The 14,492-nt window shown below is 44.4% G+C and overlaps 1 protein-coding gene across 50 annotated transcripts in view; it reads right to left on the reverse strand.

The window, feature by feature from the left end:
• Nucleotides 1–4,814: 4,814 nt before the first annotated feature.
• The window catches only part of SORBS1 (sorbin and SH3 domain containing 1), a 228,974-nt gene continuing 219,296 nt past the window's right edge, over nt 4,815–14,492 (reverse strand). For all 50 annotated transcript variants that reach the window (XM_072739628.1, XM_072739622.1, XM_072739627.1 and 47 more), the window contains 2 exons: nt 12,679–12,791; nt 4,815–8,131 (listed from right to left, as the gene is read on the reverse strand). In XM_072739628.1, the coding sequence (XP_072595729.1) occupies nt 8,064–8,131; nt 12,679–12,791 (181 nt within the window). In that variant the 3' untranslated portion in view covers nt 4,815–8,063. The remainder of the gene's footprint in view (nt 8,132–12,678; nt 12,792–14,492) is intronic.

Raw genomic sequence — 14,492 nt, forward strand, 5'->3', positions numbered from 1 at the left:
GATAATGAGACACATCTGTCACCATAAACTGTCACTTTTGGGGGCCATCTGCTATTGTGGTTGAAGTCATTCACTGGCAGATAATAGGGAGAGTACAAAGTTCTCGGGCCCCTCTGAGCTTTGCAGATCTATAAACGATACATACAGGAGGCACTGTGCAGGTGACAAAGGGTTGGTGTGGTGAGGAAGTACAGGCCACGAGGCTGGACCACACTTCTGAGAGGCTTGTGAGTGGTAGGAGATATGACGACATGTAGTCAGCAGGGATACCTGAAGACTTCTTCTGTGCCTTTGCTGCGATCTTGACCCTGGCAGGAGACTGAGGAAACAGACCTGTTTTTGAACTTTTAATGTTTAAGCACACAATAAGTGTTCATCAAATGGTGATCACTATTGTCGTTATTCCATGAGATCATTCTTGGAGACGTTATAATCTCTAGGTGAAGTTTAGGTGTTCCGAGGTGTACTGGTTGGCAGATCCCTCTCTGCTCTCTGCCCCTTGGAGGCAGTGCGGTGTGATCCAGTTACTTGCTGGGTATCCTTGGGCCAAAACCCTCCGTCTCAGGTGCCTCCCCTGTTATTGGAGATCAGAATGCCTACCTCATAGGGTCGGCATGAGAAATTAATGAAAAAATGCATGAGAAATGCTGGTACGGGGTAGACACTGGAGGGACAGGGATGCTCCATGGTGGGCACTGCAGGTTGCCTTTCAAACATCACATTGTTTTCCTCCTTCTTAACAGAACCAACCTTGGTTCAGGTGTCTCCTCCTCCACCCCAGCTCAGAGAGCTGATGTGGAGTTTCTGAGGTCTCACAACCTAAGTACCAGAGGCAGCACTTGAACCCAGGCCTTCTGACTTTCAGCCCATTGTTCTAATACCTCTTCTTCCAGGAAGAATTAGCACATTTATCCAGTAAGATTACTAGGTTTTAGAACTTCTAAAGTGTGGTCCGCTTGTCCCCATGAACAAGAGACAGCAGCCACAATGGCTTTTATGATCTAGCCTTAGGAGTGACACACCATTTCTTCTGTCACATTCTACTGGTTCCACGATCAGCTCTGACAATGTAGAAGGGTGTGAATACTGGGAGGTGGGTTTTGCCAAAGGCATTTTTGGAAGCTGGTTACCACGAGCATCTTAACATTATTGTGAAGACAGTTTTGACTTTTAAAGCTGCTGAAAGGGCCTGGGAACTCCAACAGGTCCACAGACCATACTTGGGGATTCAGTGACCTTGATGATACAAGCTCATGTCAATCTACCTGTTTTCTGCTACTCTTTGAAAGATGATTCTCAGCTCTATCTCATTTTTGCAGATTCATCTAAGTTTGTCAGTCTCATTTTTTTAAAAAGTCGTCTCTACGCCCAACTTAGGGTTTGAACTCATGGAATCAGGAGTTGCATGTTCCACCCACTGAGCCAGCCAGGAGCCCTGGTCAGTCTCACTTCAAAAACCAGTAAGCCAGAGGGCCAGAGACTCCTAATCTGCCCAGTATTTTGCCTCTGATGACACCAGGGTGAGAGTGCTGGAGGAGCAGTGGTTGTCCTCCAGGACAGACATCATAAACCAGTGTTACATGGTTATTCAGAGGTATCTCATCAAGGGCTTTTTCCATCTATTGGGTTCCTCTTAAATTTTCTTGAATATTTTTAATCTGAACCATCTGCCTGGCTAATCCATTCCACAGATGACTTGTATCAAGCAGTAACTTCTTTCATTTGTCTTAAAGGCCTCAGCTAACCGTTCCTGAGACAGGTTTGATCTCTACATGCTAAGACTTAGCAAATATACCTATGTACAACTCACACGAACATTCTTTGACTTTTGGGATGCTAATCCTTTTTCCTTCAGAAGAGTGCTAATATTTTTAGCATGTGATACAGTTGTGTCGTGCCCTCATGATCACATCAAACCACTTGTCTGGGTGGCCATCCTGTGCCTGTGTTTTTCTCAAGACTTTGGCCAGCAGAGCCTCAGTATGTGGCCTACATAGAGCTCACTGACATTTGTATTGATAGGGCAATAGTATTCCACTTTCCAAAGCTTGTCACCAAAGCTTGTCAGAGTCTAGCTTGCAGTGTGGACCACTGGGTTATCGATCCAGCTGCCTTCTTTTTTCTTAGAGCAGCACACCCCTCCCCTGGCCTCCTACTCTGTCCCAGTCCACATGGTGCTGGTGAGGCTGACATTCACACTGCAACCCGCTTTAGCAAGTGATTATCAAAGGAAGGATAACTATCCAAGTTGGACATGGCAGGTTCTGGAATTGTTTTCAGGGAAGTGCAACAGGAAGGCCCTTTTGCCTAGAAAAAGGAGTCAGAGATCTGTAAGAATGAGTCCAGAGCTGCCTACAGCTCATGTTTCCTATTGCTGCACTCAGTAGGCGAAAATGTAGCCAAATAAGACCAACAGTGCCAAGAATAAGACAAATACGAGAGTTTGAGAATCTGGATTCACTCCTGCCTAAGGCTCGTTCCAACTCCCTTCTTTCCGGTGATTTCACCCAAGAATGGCCAGTAGTGTTAGGTTTCTACCACTTATCATTGACAGGAGCCTTCATACAACTGATTCTTTCTGCCAAATTACATCGTGAGGGATCTACTCCCTGAAGAAGGATGTGTTAAGAGAAAATAACAGATGGCTGGGAATGCAAGTGAAGATCTAGAGAGAGGGCTGGCCAGTGAAAAGGCAAGCGAACCATGCGTTCCATGGAAGCAGATAATTGGGTGGTGTGGAAACAGACACTCCCATGGACCTGGCGGGAATAGAAATTGGTGTGTGATCTATTTTGGAAGGCACTTTGGCAGTATCTCAAGATTTGAAAGGTTATCGCTTTCTGAGCCAACGATTGTATTCAATGCAGCATTGTTTGTTGTGGGGAATAAAAGCTGGCAGTATTTGCATCACCAATAGGGGATTGGTTAAGTAAATTATGGAATCATGTCCAAGCTCTATTATTAAGGGGAAAAAATGTAAGACTATGTGAAGCATTTGTTTATAGACGTGTGTGCTTACTGTGCAAAGTAACCTCAGAGGACTGTATAGCGGGTAGTCAGCCACAGTAGTATGTGGGGAGGGGACTGTCATTACAGAAAATTCTCACCTATTTGTACGAGCCCAGAATAATTTGAGATTAATTGCTGTTCTATTTCTGCTGCTGTAAGGAAAAGGACTAATAACATATCCCTTCTTTCACTATTAGTATTGTGAGTTCTCAGATCTCCGGCCCCAGGGGTTCATTCATTTATTTACTCATTTACTCGATCAAGCGACTGAGTGCTATCTGTTAGGCACGCTTCTTGGTGCTGGGTATATGAAAGCCAAATGGAATCATTATCCTCATGGGTTCTATAGGATTGTGAAACAAAGAGCAGATGCTGACAAGTTATGAAGCACAGAGGAAGAGAAGGGGGAGAGGATGCTGTATGGAACAGTAGGGTTCTGTTATATATAATGTGTTCAGAGAAAGCCTCGTTGAGAAGGCAACATAAAGATGTAAAAGGAGGGAGGAAGAAAGCCATGCAGCTCCAGCAGAAAGGGTCTTCTGGATACAGACAGAAGATCCTGAAGTGTGCTTGATGATTCTGAGGCCATAAGGACTGTGTGGGTGGAAGGAACAAGGAGAAATGAAGCCAGAGGTAAGGGACAGGGGTCGGACAGCATAATAATGGACCTGAGGACACGGTACTACTTAGTGATGTGAGAAGCCACTAGAGGATTTTGGATACACTTTCAAATGATCACTCTGGTTGCTCTGTTAAGACCAGAGTAAAAAAAAAAAAAAAGACCAGAGTAGAGGGAGCAAGGGGATGGGTGGTGGGTGGGAGAAGCAGGAAGGTGAGTTAGAAAGTGAGCGCAAGGATCCAGAAAGAAAATGACTTGTCATGATTGGATTCTAAATGTACTCTGAGAGTACAGCTGATGCATTTGTTGTAAGGGATGAACAGCATGAAAGTAGTGCCTGTGCCCCCAGGCTCAGTCCTGGGGCTGTCAGACCCCAAGAAGACAACCCTTCTCCCATGACTACTTGAGGCCTAAGCCTACTGAAAGGGATGCCACTGAGTCACCACCAGAGGTGGCAGTGCTCTGAGTTGACAGAGATGGAGGACAGAACCAGGTGGAGGTTTGGTTTATGCACAACAGGCCCTGCCCCACACTGAGATGGGTGGGGTCCTTGCCTTGGGATGCCAGGGGAGGCTGGAGGCCTATGCCACCATCTTGACACACTTGGTTTGACTGCATTTTGACCCACCACAGCAAGAGAAGGCTCATAGCCAATTTAGCTCAATTTAGAAAAACCAGTGGTTTAGCGCCTGCCTTCAGCCCAGGGCATGATCCTGGAGACCGGGGACTGAGTCCCGCATCAGGCTCCCAGCATGGAGCCTGCTTCTTCCTCTGCCTGTGTCTCTGCCTCTCAATCTCTCTCTCTCTAAAAAAAAAAAAAAAAAAGAAAAAAAAAAAGAAAAACCAAATTCTATATCATCTCCTGTGCCCATGTTTTGCGGAGCAAATCAAAACCAATTACACATCTTTTCACTTTTGCTTTTAAAGACATATGCATTATTTTTGTAATCAGAATAGAAAGAATGGTGAGATGGTCAACAGCAGTCAATTTAGAGAAGGTCACAGTTAGCTTATTGAAAAAGTAGTAAGGTAAGAAGCGGGGTCTTCCAGGAGCCGGATGGAAGCCAGATGGTATGTGATTGAGAATGGAAAAGGAGAGGATGCGATACTGAAGCAGTGAATATAAGCCTCCCTTGAGAAACATGGTGAAGGAAGGAAAGAAACAAGAATGTTAAGAACAAACGTATGCCACCCAATTCTGAATAAAGTTTATTAAATAATATGTACAGCAAATGTAGTAACTCAACACCTTCATTTATCAAATCAATCCACGGCAATAAAGAAAAATAAATGAATAGAACAATCTGTGTCGGCATAGTACATGCTCTCCGTGTGTAAAATGGCAACACTTTAACTGGTTATATATAATGTTATTTTTCTTTCAGCATATAATCTTCTTTGTAGTAACCTATTCTAGCAAAAGAACTTAATACCTACTGTAGATAAATAGGACTGAAAAAAAAAAAAACACCAAAAAAATAAAAATAAAAAACAAAAAACCCCCTATAACTGAGATAACAATATTACCTTCTCTCCCAGAATGATTATTTGAAATTTTAACACTTTACAATACAATGGCTATTTTTGTGCTAAAAATCTGCAGGTGAGTTATTTGGAATTCCTTCATTTAAATAAAAATGCAAAAAACTTCATGACTTCCTTATTTTACCCCCCTTCAGTTCAAATTTTTAAAATTATTTTTCTATACAAAGTAGGTACATGGGCTATACAAAGTTAAATATACATATTTACAGTCCTACCTCTTAGGCATGTGATTTTTTCTTTTACTGATCCGAGAGAGACTGCAAAAGATAAGTAGTTGGGGGCTTGTTATTACCCAGAAGCATGGCGAATATATCAAAATGTGTTGCAAGGCATGGTGCCAGTTAGTTGCACTTGCTATTAATAAACTTGTATAAATATTTCAGCATAAAAATAGGTATTTTATATTACTAAATGTCTGAAGACAAAAAGAGCAATTGGAAACCTTTGTTCCTTGTTTTGTCATACATAGGAAGCTGAAGTTTGATGCAAGTTTTAACATGATTTTGTTAAAGACGGGCAAATTGGTGAGGCATACCTGGGTATCTGGAGATCTACAAATGCATGAGGCTGGCATCATATGCAAATGTGGCTTTACAAATTGGTTTTATTTTCTAGCTGTATTTAAAGAGGTGTTCAAAATTACCTACTTAATTAAGAAGCACCCCTCAAAAAAACTATTAGGATAAAGTCGTTATTAATGGTTTGTATCTAAGAAAGACCAGGAAACACGTTAGCCAATAGAGGAATTACATTCCAAAAATGAGTGAGATGCTGTTGTGCAAAACGCACGTGCATATGCACTTGCACTATGTTCCTTCAGGGAGAGTCAAACAGCGCCCTGGCATGGTGAAGTGGACTTTCCAAAACAATGAGTCTTAGTCAAAGACTATCAAAAAGGCTCCTTCTACCCAGGAAGCGCCTCCACCGCCACCTGCACTCCCTTATCACAGTTAGTTCCACAGCCTCATTTTTTGAGGTTAAGGCTCTGCTCTGTCCTAGTTAAAAAACAAATGTCTCTGGGAAGAAGTAACACATTCCTCTTATCACTCATTTCCACCCCAGTGTCAAGGAGTCAGTGGCAGTTTCTTTCCTGAGACTGGGACTGGAAGGGAGGACAGGGAGAGAATGAGGCTGTCTGATGGGGGGGTGGGGGTGGTGCACAGCTGATGGGTAGCAGATGGATGGCAGAGGCACTGAAGACAAACTCTCCACCTACTTGTAAAGACTCCAGACTTTGGGACAATGGTCCTGGGGCAATTATGAGCTATATGCAGACGGCCAGGGTTCCTGTATACACCCTACCACCTACAACTGCTGTTCCTATTTGTGACCTTGGATGTGTATTTGTGGGGAGGACGAGAGTTTGAAGACTCTGGAAACAGTTCCGAGAATTTCCAGCCATAAACTATCCTCAGATAAAGGTTCTTCTCACAGCCCAGTTGTTCAAGAGTGAGCTAATGGAGAAATACGAGAATGCTTTCTAGAGTCTCTCCAGGGAAAGGTAATCACCTCCTCTCTCATACCCTTCTTAGCACGTATCACAGTCTCTCTTAATCCAGTATCTTTGTATGTCTGCCTCTCCAATCACCTCGGAGTTCCTGGCAGGTGGGTGGGTCATTCTCTATTTCTTCAAGGGGTCTAACAGAGAGGCTGGTAAACATCCTTGAATTGGATGGAATTGTGACCAAGCACTCCAGGTGTCACACAGAGGCTCCCCCCGCCTCAGAGGTGGCCCCACAAAGGACAGACGTCCCAGGAGTGGCAGAAATGCTGCCTCGCACTCAGGGCCACTGCGTGTGTGCCTTCTGTTCCGATGAGGAGCCTCACCAGGGTGCATGGGATTCATGACCCTGGGTTACTACCTTGTGAGCTGTCCCTGAACTACTGCGGGGAGTAAAAATGAAGGCGCGGTGAGTCCACATCTTGCTCGTCAGTGGCCCTGGCATCAGCGTACATCAATGTATATTAAATATTCACTGAACGCCATCCTTGGTTCTCTTGTGAGAATACGCCTATCAACCTCAAACTGCCCGGGCCAAAACAATCCAGAAAAGAAAGGCTAGCATTGGCATTCTGATAAATCAAACTGTGCTACAGGTGACCGCTTTTAAAAGTCAGTGATAACAGGAAAGGACCATACTGCAAGTGACCTTGACAGCTATAGAACGTCTTCACTTAGTCACTTGGTGATGCAAATTTACAAATACACCCCACTCCCATGGGCAAACCTCATGTGCTTTTCTGTCTGAACACCTGGGTCATCCAGGGCAATGCTGCACGCAGGCTGAAATGTACAGGGCACCTACGTTCTGCTTCCATTTCCCCGTGTACCTGGGTGCAAGGCACATGGTCTTGGGTCACCTGGGGACCTCTGTCACCGTCCAGGGATGGCTCGGCAGCCCACACAGATCTTTAGCAATGTTGGGAAATCGGTGGGATCCGGGGCAGCTGGGGTGTGGAGCCTTTGAAGAATGGCTGGGGATCTATCTGCCTGGCACTCCGAGGGCTGCTTCAGGCTAAATGACTGCTTTGAGCCAGAGCTGGTCGAGGCTGGGGCAGCAAAAGGTGTCTCTGACCTCACTGATCCTGGACTGTGTTACAGGTCAGATTACCCAAGAGGGGGAGAGGCAGGGAAGGCTTGGAGTGGCTCCCAGAAGCAGCTAAGTAAATACAGATTTGCCTCATTTCTTTTTCCTCAGTTCGGCCTGCCTGATACACTGAAGTGTAGATAGGCTCCAGCTTCAGACACAACACTTCTCTGTCCCTCTCTTTTGCTTCTCATTTTATCCACTGCATTAGTTTTCCTACTGACTCAACATTTAAATAAAGAGACCAGTTCATGAATTATGCTTCATCCTCCAATAAAAATAATCTCTGGTTTTCAATCTTCTTATAGATACAAAGGCTTTACATAGTTGCCTGGAAAAGTACCAAATTGCCTTGTTCTTCTTGAAGTACCTATAAAAAAACAAAACAAAACAAAACATTAGCAAAATCAGCAGATGCATCCATGTGAGTTCAGAGAGAGCCCCCCCCTTTTAAAAATTATTTATTTGAGAGAGTGCACAAATGAGCGAGCAGGGGGAGGGGCAGAGGGAGAGAGAATTATTTTAAAAAAAGATTTTATTTATTTACTCATGAGAGAGAGAGAGAGAGAGAGAGAGAGAGAGGCAGAGACACAGGCAGAGGGAGAAGCAGGCTCCCTGTGGGGGAGCCTGATGTGGGACTTGATCCCAGGACCACGACCTGAGCCAAAGGCAAATGCTTAAGCACTGAGTCACCCAGGTGCCCTGGGAGAGAGAATTCTAAGCAGACTCCTCCATTGAGCGCAGAGCCCAACTTGGGGCTCGATTTCATGATCCTGACTCCATGACCCAAACCAAAGTCAAGATTTGGATGCTCAACTGACTGAGCCACCCAGGCGCCCCTGGAGAGAGCCTTTTGATAACAACCCTGCAGCATGAAGGACAGTGTATGGTTTTCTCTATCTTATCTCAAAATAGAGATAAAATTAGGCTGCAAAAGAGTGATAAGCCAGGCAGGCATTCTCAATACTCCCTTTTTCAGATGAGGAATGCAAAACTCAGAGAGCTTAAGCCTCACAGCTTAGCAAGCATCAGAAGCAGGCTCTGAACCCAGGATTTCTGACTCCCAACCCACTACTCTTTCTGATACTTCTCCTTTTTGGAAAAATGAGTACATTTATTCAACACAAGATACCAACGATTTAGAATTTCCAAACTGTAGGATTTCTAAAAGTCCACTGGATATGACCACACATGAAAAGGAAATTCCTCTTCGAAGCTTGTGCCCAAGCCCCAGATCGACTCCCTGTCTTTGCTGCCAACCTCGTCAAGGTTCCTGCTGAGCCAGGAGCACTGAGCTACCTGGGCACAAAGCCCTTCCTTTGCTGCTCCACATCCCCAATTGCCGAATCCCTGACCTACTTTCTTCCCTTGGAACAGACTCTCTAAAGCTGGGGGTGAGGGTGGTGGCAGATACGTGCCATATCATTATTCCCCTCACTGGCAGATATCACAATTTGATGACTGCATCCTTTTCCCAATTGGCTTGGGTACAGCTTCAAAACCCTGCTGAACAGAGCATTTCAAGCAGTCACTACCAGTAGATTGGAGTCATTGCCCAAAGCTAAAAGAAAGCGTCAAAGCTAAAGACATTGAAAAGAACTATTGAATCCCTAGGGAGAACTGCCAAAGAGGCTGCAGAGAACTGAGATGAGGGCTAGAGATGGGCTCCTTACAGCAGACTCACAGCTTTCCTTATGGACGAGAAAAATGAGCTCCATGGGTTTCTTATTTTACTTTAAGCACAAGGCTATGTTTTAAAGCATTTGAGGGATTGAGGAATATTTCCTTTACCTAGCTGCCAGGCATGCCTCCAGGAGAGAATTGGTGTCCATCACCCTACCCCATGTTCTTGTAAAAAATATAACTACTTTTGAAAGAGTTTAACAGCTAATCTTTTTTACTTTTTAGAAATTTTATTTAGGGTACCTGGGTGGCTCAGTGGTTGAGCGTCTGCCTTAGGCTGAGGTCATGATCCCGGGGTCCTGGGATCGAGTTGGAGCCCATGTTGGGCTCCCCTCAGGGAGCCTGCTTCTCCCTCTGCCTGTGTCTCTGCCTCTCTGTGTCTCTCATGAATAAATAAAATCTTAAAAAAATCTATTTATTTGAGAGAGAGAGCATGCATGTGCATGCAAAGGGAGTGGCAGAGGGAGAGGAAGCAGCAGACTCCCCGCTGAGCAGGGAGCCTGATGTGGAACTTGATCCCAGGACCTGGGATCATGACCTGAGCTGAAGGTAAGTGCTTAACTGACTGAGCCTCCCAGGCACCCTGAGGTGCTAATCTATACCAGAGCTGCACTCTAACACGATAGCTACAAGAGGCTACTGAGCACTTGAAACAGGGCTAGTCTGAACTCAGCTACACTGTAACTGTAAAATATGCACCAGACTTCTAAGGCTTAGTGAGATATTCTACATTCTTCCTTTTGTACTAACAATTTTTTATACTGATTACATGTTCAAATGATAATATTTGAATGCATTGGTTTTAATAAGATATATTGCTAAAATTAATTTCACTGGTTTCATTTTACTTCTTTCAATGTGGCTGCCAGAAAATTTGTAATTTCACACATGGCTTGTATTCTGTTTCCATTGGACTGCACTCCATTGGAGTGCTGCTGACTTTTCAGACCTGGCCTCTTTTTTTTTTTTTTTAAAGATTTTACTTATTCATGAGAAACACACAGAGAGAGGCAGAGATACAGGCAGTGGGAGAAGCAGGCTCTCCATGGGAGCCCCATGTGGGACTCAATCCCGGGACTCTGAGCTAAAGGCAAACGCTCAACTGCTGAGCCACCTAGGTGCCCCAGACCTGGCCTCCTTCTGATCAGAGCAATTCAAGGTAGTGAGGGGCCACAGGCTTCTGGGAGCCTGCGGAGGATGGCGCAGCTTTCTAAGAGGCTGGTGAGGCCCAGGCAAATCCTTCTGGTTTCCCACTTATGCTGTGGCCTTGCCATTCTTACTACCCCAGGCCTGATAGGACTTCACTTTAGCAAATATTTTTCTAGAGGCATCAGGAGAGAGCTGGTCTTAGAAAGAAGATAAAGGTAAAGCTATCTGCAGAAGAGGAGAACAGAGGCAATAAGTAAGTCAGTGCCTCCCAATAGCGTATTTATGCTTGAGGAGAAAGAATAGAGGCTTGGGGACAGATACACCTGAGTTCAAGTATTGGTTCTGCTACTGGCTACCTGGGTGACCTGGGCTAGTTATGTAACCTTTGGGCTTTGGTTTTGAGTCTGTGAACTTAGGATAATTCTTGTCTTATAGGCTGTTTGTTGAGAACTTCAATAAGTATATTAAGCAAGTATCTGCTTTTTTGGGGGGGTGGATTTTATTATCAATGTATATTGTGACAGTTGATAGCCAAAAACTGGCTAGAGGGCTGGGGACAGGGGTATTGAGTGGTCAGAAGGGAACTTGTGGGGGCTCACAGCACACAGGGACGAGGGGTGGGAGATGGCAGCCTTTAAAGGACAACTGTGGTTGAAGAGTGATCTCTCTGTCCTGCCCCCAATACCCAAGACCAGCTGTCAGGCTGCCTGGGACCCAAGACCTTCCATGAGCTTCTTTCTGACTGATTTCCAGACCTGTCCGAGACTCTCCTTTTAACTGAGCCCCTAGGACATTCCTGCAGCTGTCTTCCCCTGTCAGGAATTGTGAGTAGGTGTCCAGTGAGGATGGATAGGGCTGGGGGCTGGGCCAGAGGAAGGGGAGACAGGAATTGGGGATGACTACCAGCATGCAAGACACGTCTGGGGCCATGGGGGCCAGCCCACTGCATGGACACACACTCTCTTCCAGGCACCTCATATTTGGAGCCTTGTGTACTCGGGAATCTCACATACCAATCCTTGCAACACTTGGGGCTTTTGTACACAATCTCTCCCATTCTGGGGACCTGGCGGTCACTGAAGACTTCAGCCTACCAGTCTGGACTTCTCAGGAGCCTGCCTCAGCTCTCAGGGCTGGGCCTGCTAAGCAGATCCCTGAGATCACTCAGTGTGACCGGGAGGGAGCGGAGCGGAGATCTGGAAGGGGGACAGGGTGGGTGTCAGGGCTGGGTTCCTGGTCTCATGACCGTGAAGGGGCTGGGCACAGAGGGTTCATTTGTGTGTTTGGCAGTGGGGGAGGCTGGAAAGAAGAGGATAAGAAGGCCCGAGAGGCTGCCCACCCCTCGGGGCGGGCGGGGGTGTGTGGGGAAGTATCTGCTTTGTAACAAAATCTCAAAAAATGTTGACCTCTCCTCTCCTGTTCTATAATGGTGAATCTTTTGTATTAAGCAGGTTGCTTTTATCAAAGTTATTAGAAGCCTGCAGTAAATGAGGTCTTTAGAATCTCTATACATACACTTGAGTTTCATAGTTGAGATCATAGCTCAAATTTTCTCATGTTGTTTCATAAGAGTTTTGAAGAAATTAAATTTTCTTTTTTTTTTTATTATTTATTTATGATAGTCACACAGAGAGAGAGAGAGGCAGAGACACAGGCAGAGGGAGAAGCAGGCTCCATGCACCGGGAGCCCGATGTGGGATTCGATCCTGGGTCTCCAGGATCGCGCCCTGGGCCAAAGGCAGGCGCCGAACCGCTGCGCCACCCAGGGATCCCGAAATTAAATTTTCTAATGTAGAACAGATATATGCACAATAGAAATACAAACAGAACTCAATGAATTTGACAATTGCCCTTCTGTGCAGTTGTGTTGGCATATTTGGGTTTTGGGTCCAGTATCATTAGTATCATCCACATTGTCTTCAGAACAAGCACAGAGTGGGTGGCCCAGTGTTCCTGACAGCAGTACAAGATCTGAGAATGCTCTTTTTTCTGTGCAGAGAATATTGCCTTTTGTGTGGCTCATCATTCCTAGTTACTCCTTCAATACACAATTAGTAAAAAAAATAGCATGAGGAGATCACTTACCAACAAACCATCCATCATCACATTTTTCCATGACATCAACAATATCTCCATCTCGGAGTTCCAATTCATCATCATTCTGTGGTATATAGCTATATAATGCTTGGTAGCTAAATCTAAAAATCAGAGACATTGAGTCAAACACGGATAGGATCAAATAATGAATTTTCAATGCCCATTTCAGCTAAATCAACACTTTTTTGTACACATCAGTGGGGATGAGAGTTATTTTATTGGTTACTTCTTTAATACTGTAGCATTTGGGGAGATCCACTCAGCATATAATAAGGAAATAAAGACTGACAGGGATAGGGAGCCTCTGACAAGCAAGGTTATGATCAGTCCTTTTATTTAGTTTCATTTGGTTATCATAGCTAAGCATTTTGTCTAGATGTCTCCTCCTTAAAGTTAACCAAGGCTATTTCTTAATATAGGAGAATAGAGAGAGATTATCAAGGATAATATAATCAGAAGTTCCTTAGGTCCAGAGATAAACACTATATTCTGGTTATATATGTTGGAGAGCATAAAGCAATTGCTGTATACATATAAAATTGCTGTATTGACTTAAAGATGTAAAAAGTACATTCCAATTGCTTACCTTGAGTTTCTTAGTATGCTGATACATAGTACGTTAATGGTTTCTATTTTTTTAAAGATTTTATTTATTTATTAACTTAAATAATCTCTACAACCAAAGTGAAGCTCAAACTCACAACCCCCAGATCAAGAGTCCCATGCTCTTCTGATTGAGTCAGGCAGGGGCTCCTCATTAATTGTTTTTAAATATGATGTCATTTTTCTGAAATTCTTGAAAGCTTTTTGCTTTCTTTCTGTCCCAGTGATGTTTGCAATTCAGATTTTTATGTACTTGTTAGTTGGCCTAAGGCAAGTGCATCGGTGCTGCTCTGTCTGTCCTGACAGCAGCCCACTGGAGAAGCCTGGCCTAAGTGTGGTAAAATCCCGTATGTGCTTGGGCACCAAGGAAAACTTTCATTTATTCCTTTGACAAATACTTAAGGAGCAACTATGGTGGACCAGTTTACAATTCTGTGTACTTACTATTCAAAACACAACAAAGGGCAAAACTTGGCAAATGAGCGAACCATGTACCAATTCCAGTAGATGCCAGTGATTTCCAGAGAGTGGGCAAATGAGACTAGACACACGTAAAAGGAGCCAGCCCCCAGGAATGAGAGGTTCATTTTCCTCTGCTAAAACAAAGGGACCATTTGATTTTATACATTTATCCAAATTTATTGATAATTTGGTCGATGGAACTGTCTCCAATGAAGAATTAAGAGATGCAGACAGATTACCAGTTGGTAAGCAAACATATTTTTGATATTTCCATATTTGCCTACTGTCTCCATACAACTACTTGGACTCCTTAGAATGTCTTATCCTTCTCTTAACTTTCACTGTGGCTGCCTTGCTAGCCTCAACCCTGGGAAATAACTCCTGATACCTGCTTCTCTATCCTTACTCCCAGACAGTTGAGACTGCTGGGCCAACATCCCACAACCTTGCTGCTTGGGTCTCCCAATCAACTCTAATTTTGGATGAGCCTCATGCTGCTCAGGGTGCTGTTCCATTGAGTCCATTCCCCACATGGACCTTCTCCGAGTTCACCAAACACACTGTCTATCTTGGGTCTTTGCATATGTGGTTTCCTCAGCTGGGAAGATCTTTTACTTTCCTTTCTAGCTCTCAAACCCAATTTGTCTTTCTGTCTTTCTTTCTTAACTAAGCTCTACACCCATGTGGGGCTTGAACTCATGACCGTGAAATCAAGAATTGTATGCTCTACTGACTGA

Source organism: Vulpes vulpes, chromosome 15 (assembly GCF_048418805.1).
Source record: "Vulpes vulpes isolate BD-2025 chromosome 15, VulVul3, whole genome shotgun sequence".
Classification (NCBI taxonomy): Eukaryota; Metazoa; Chordata; class Mammalia; order Carnivora; family Canidae; genus Vulpes; species Vulpes vulpes.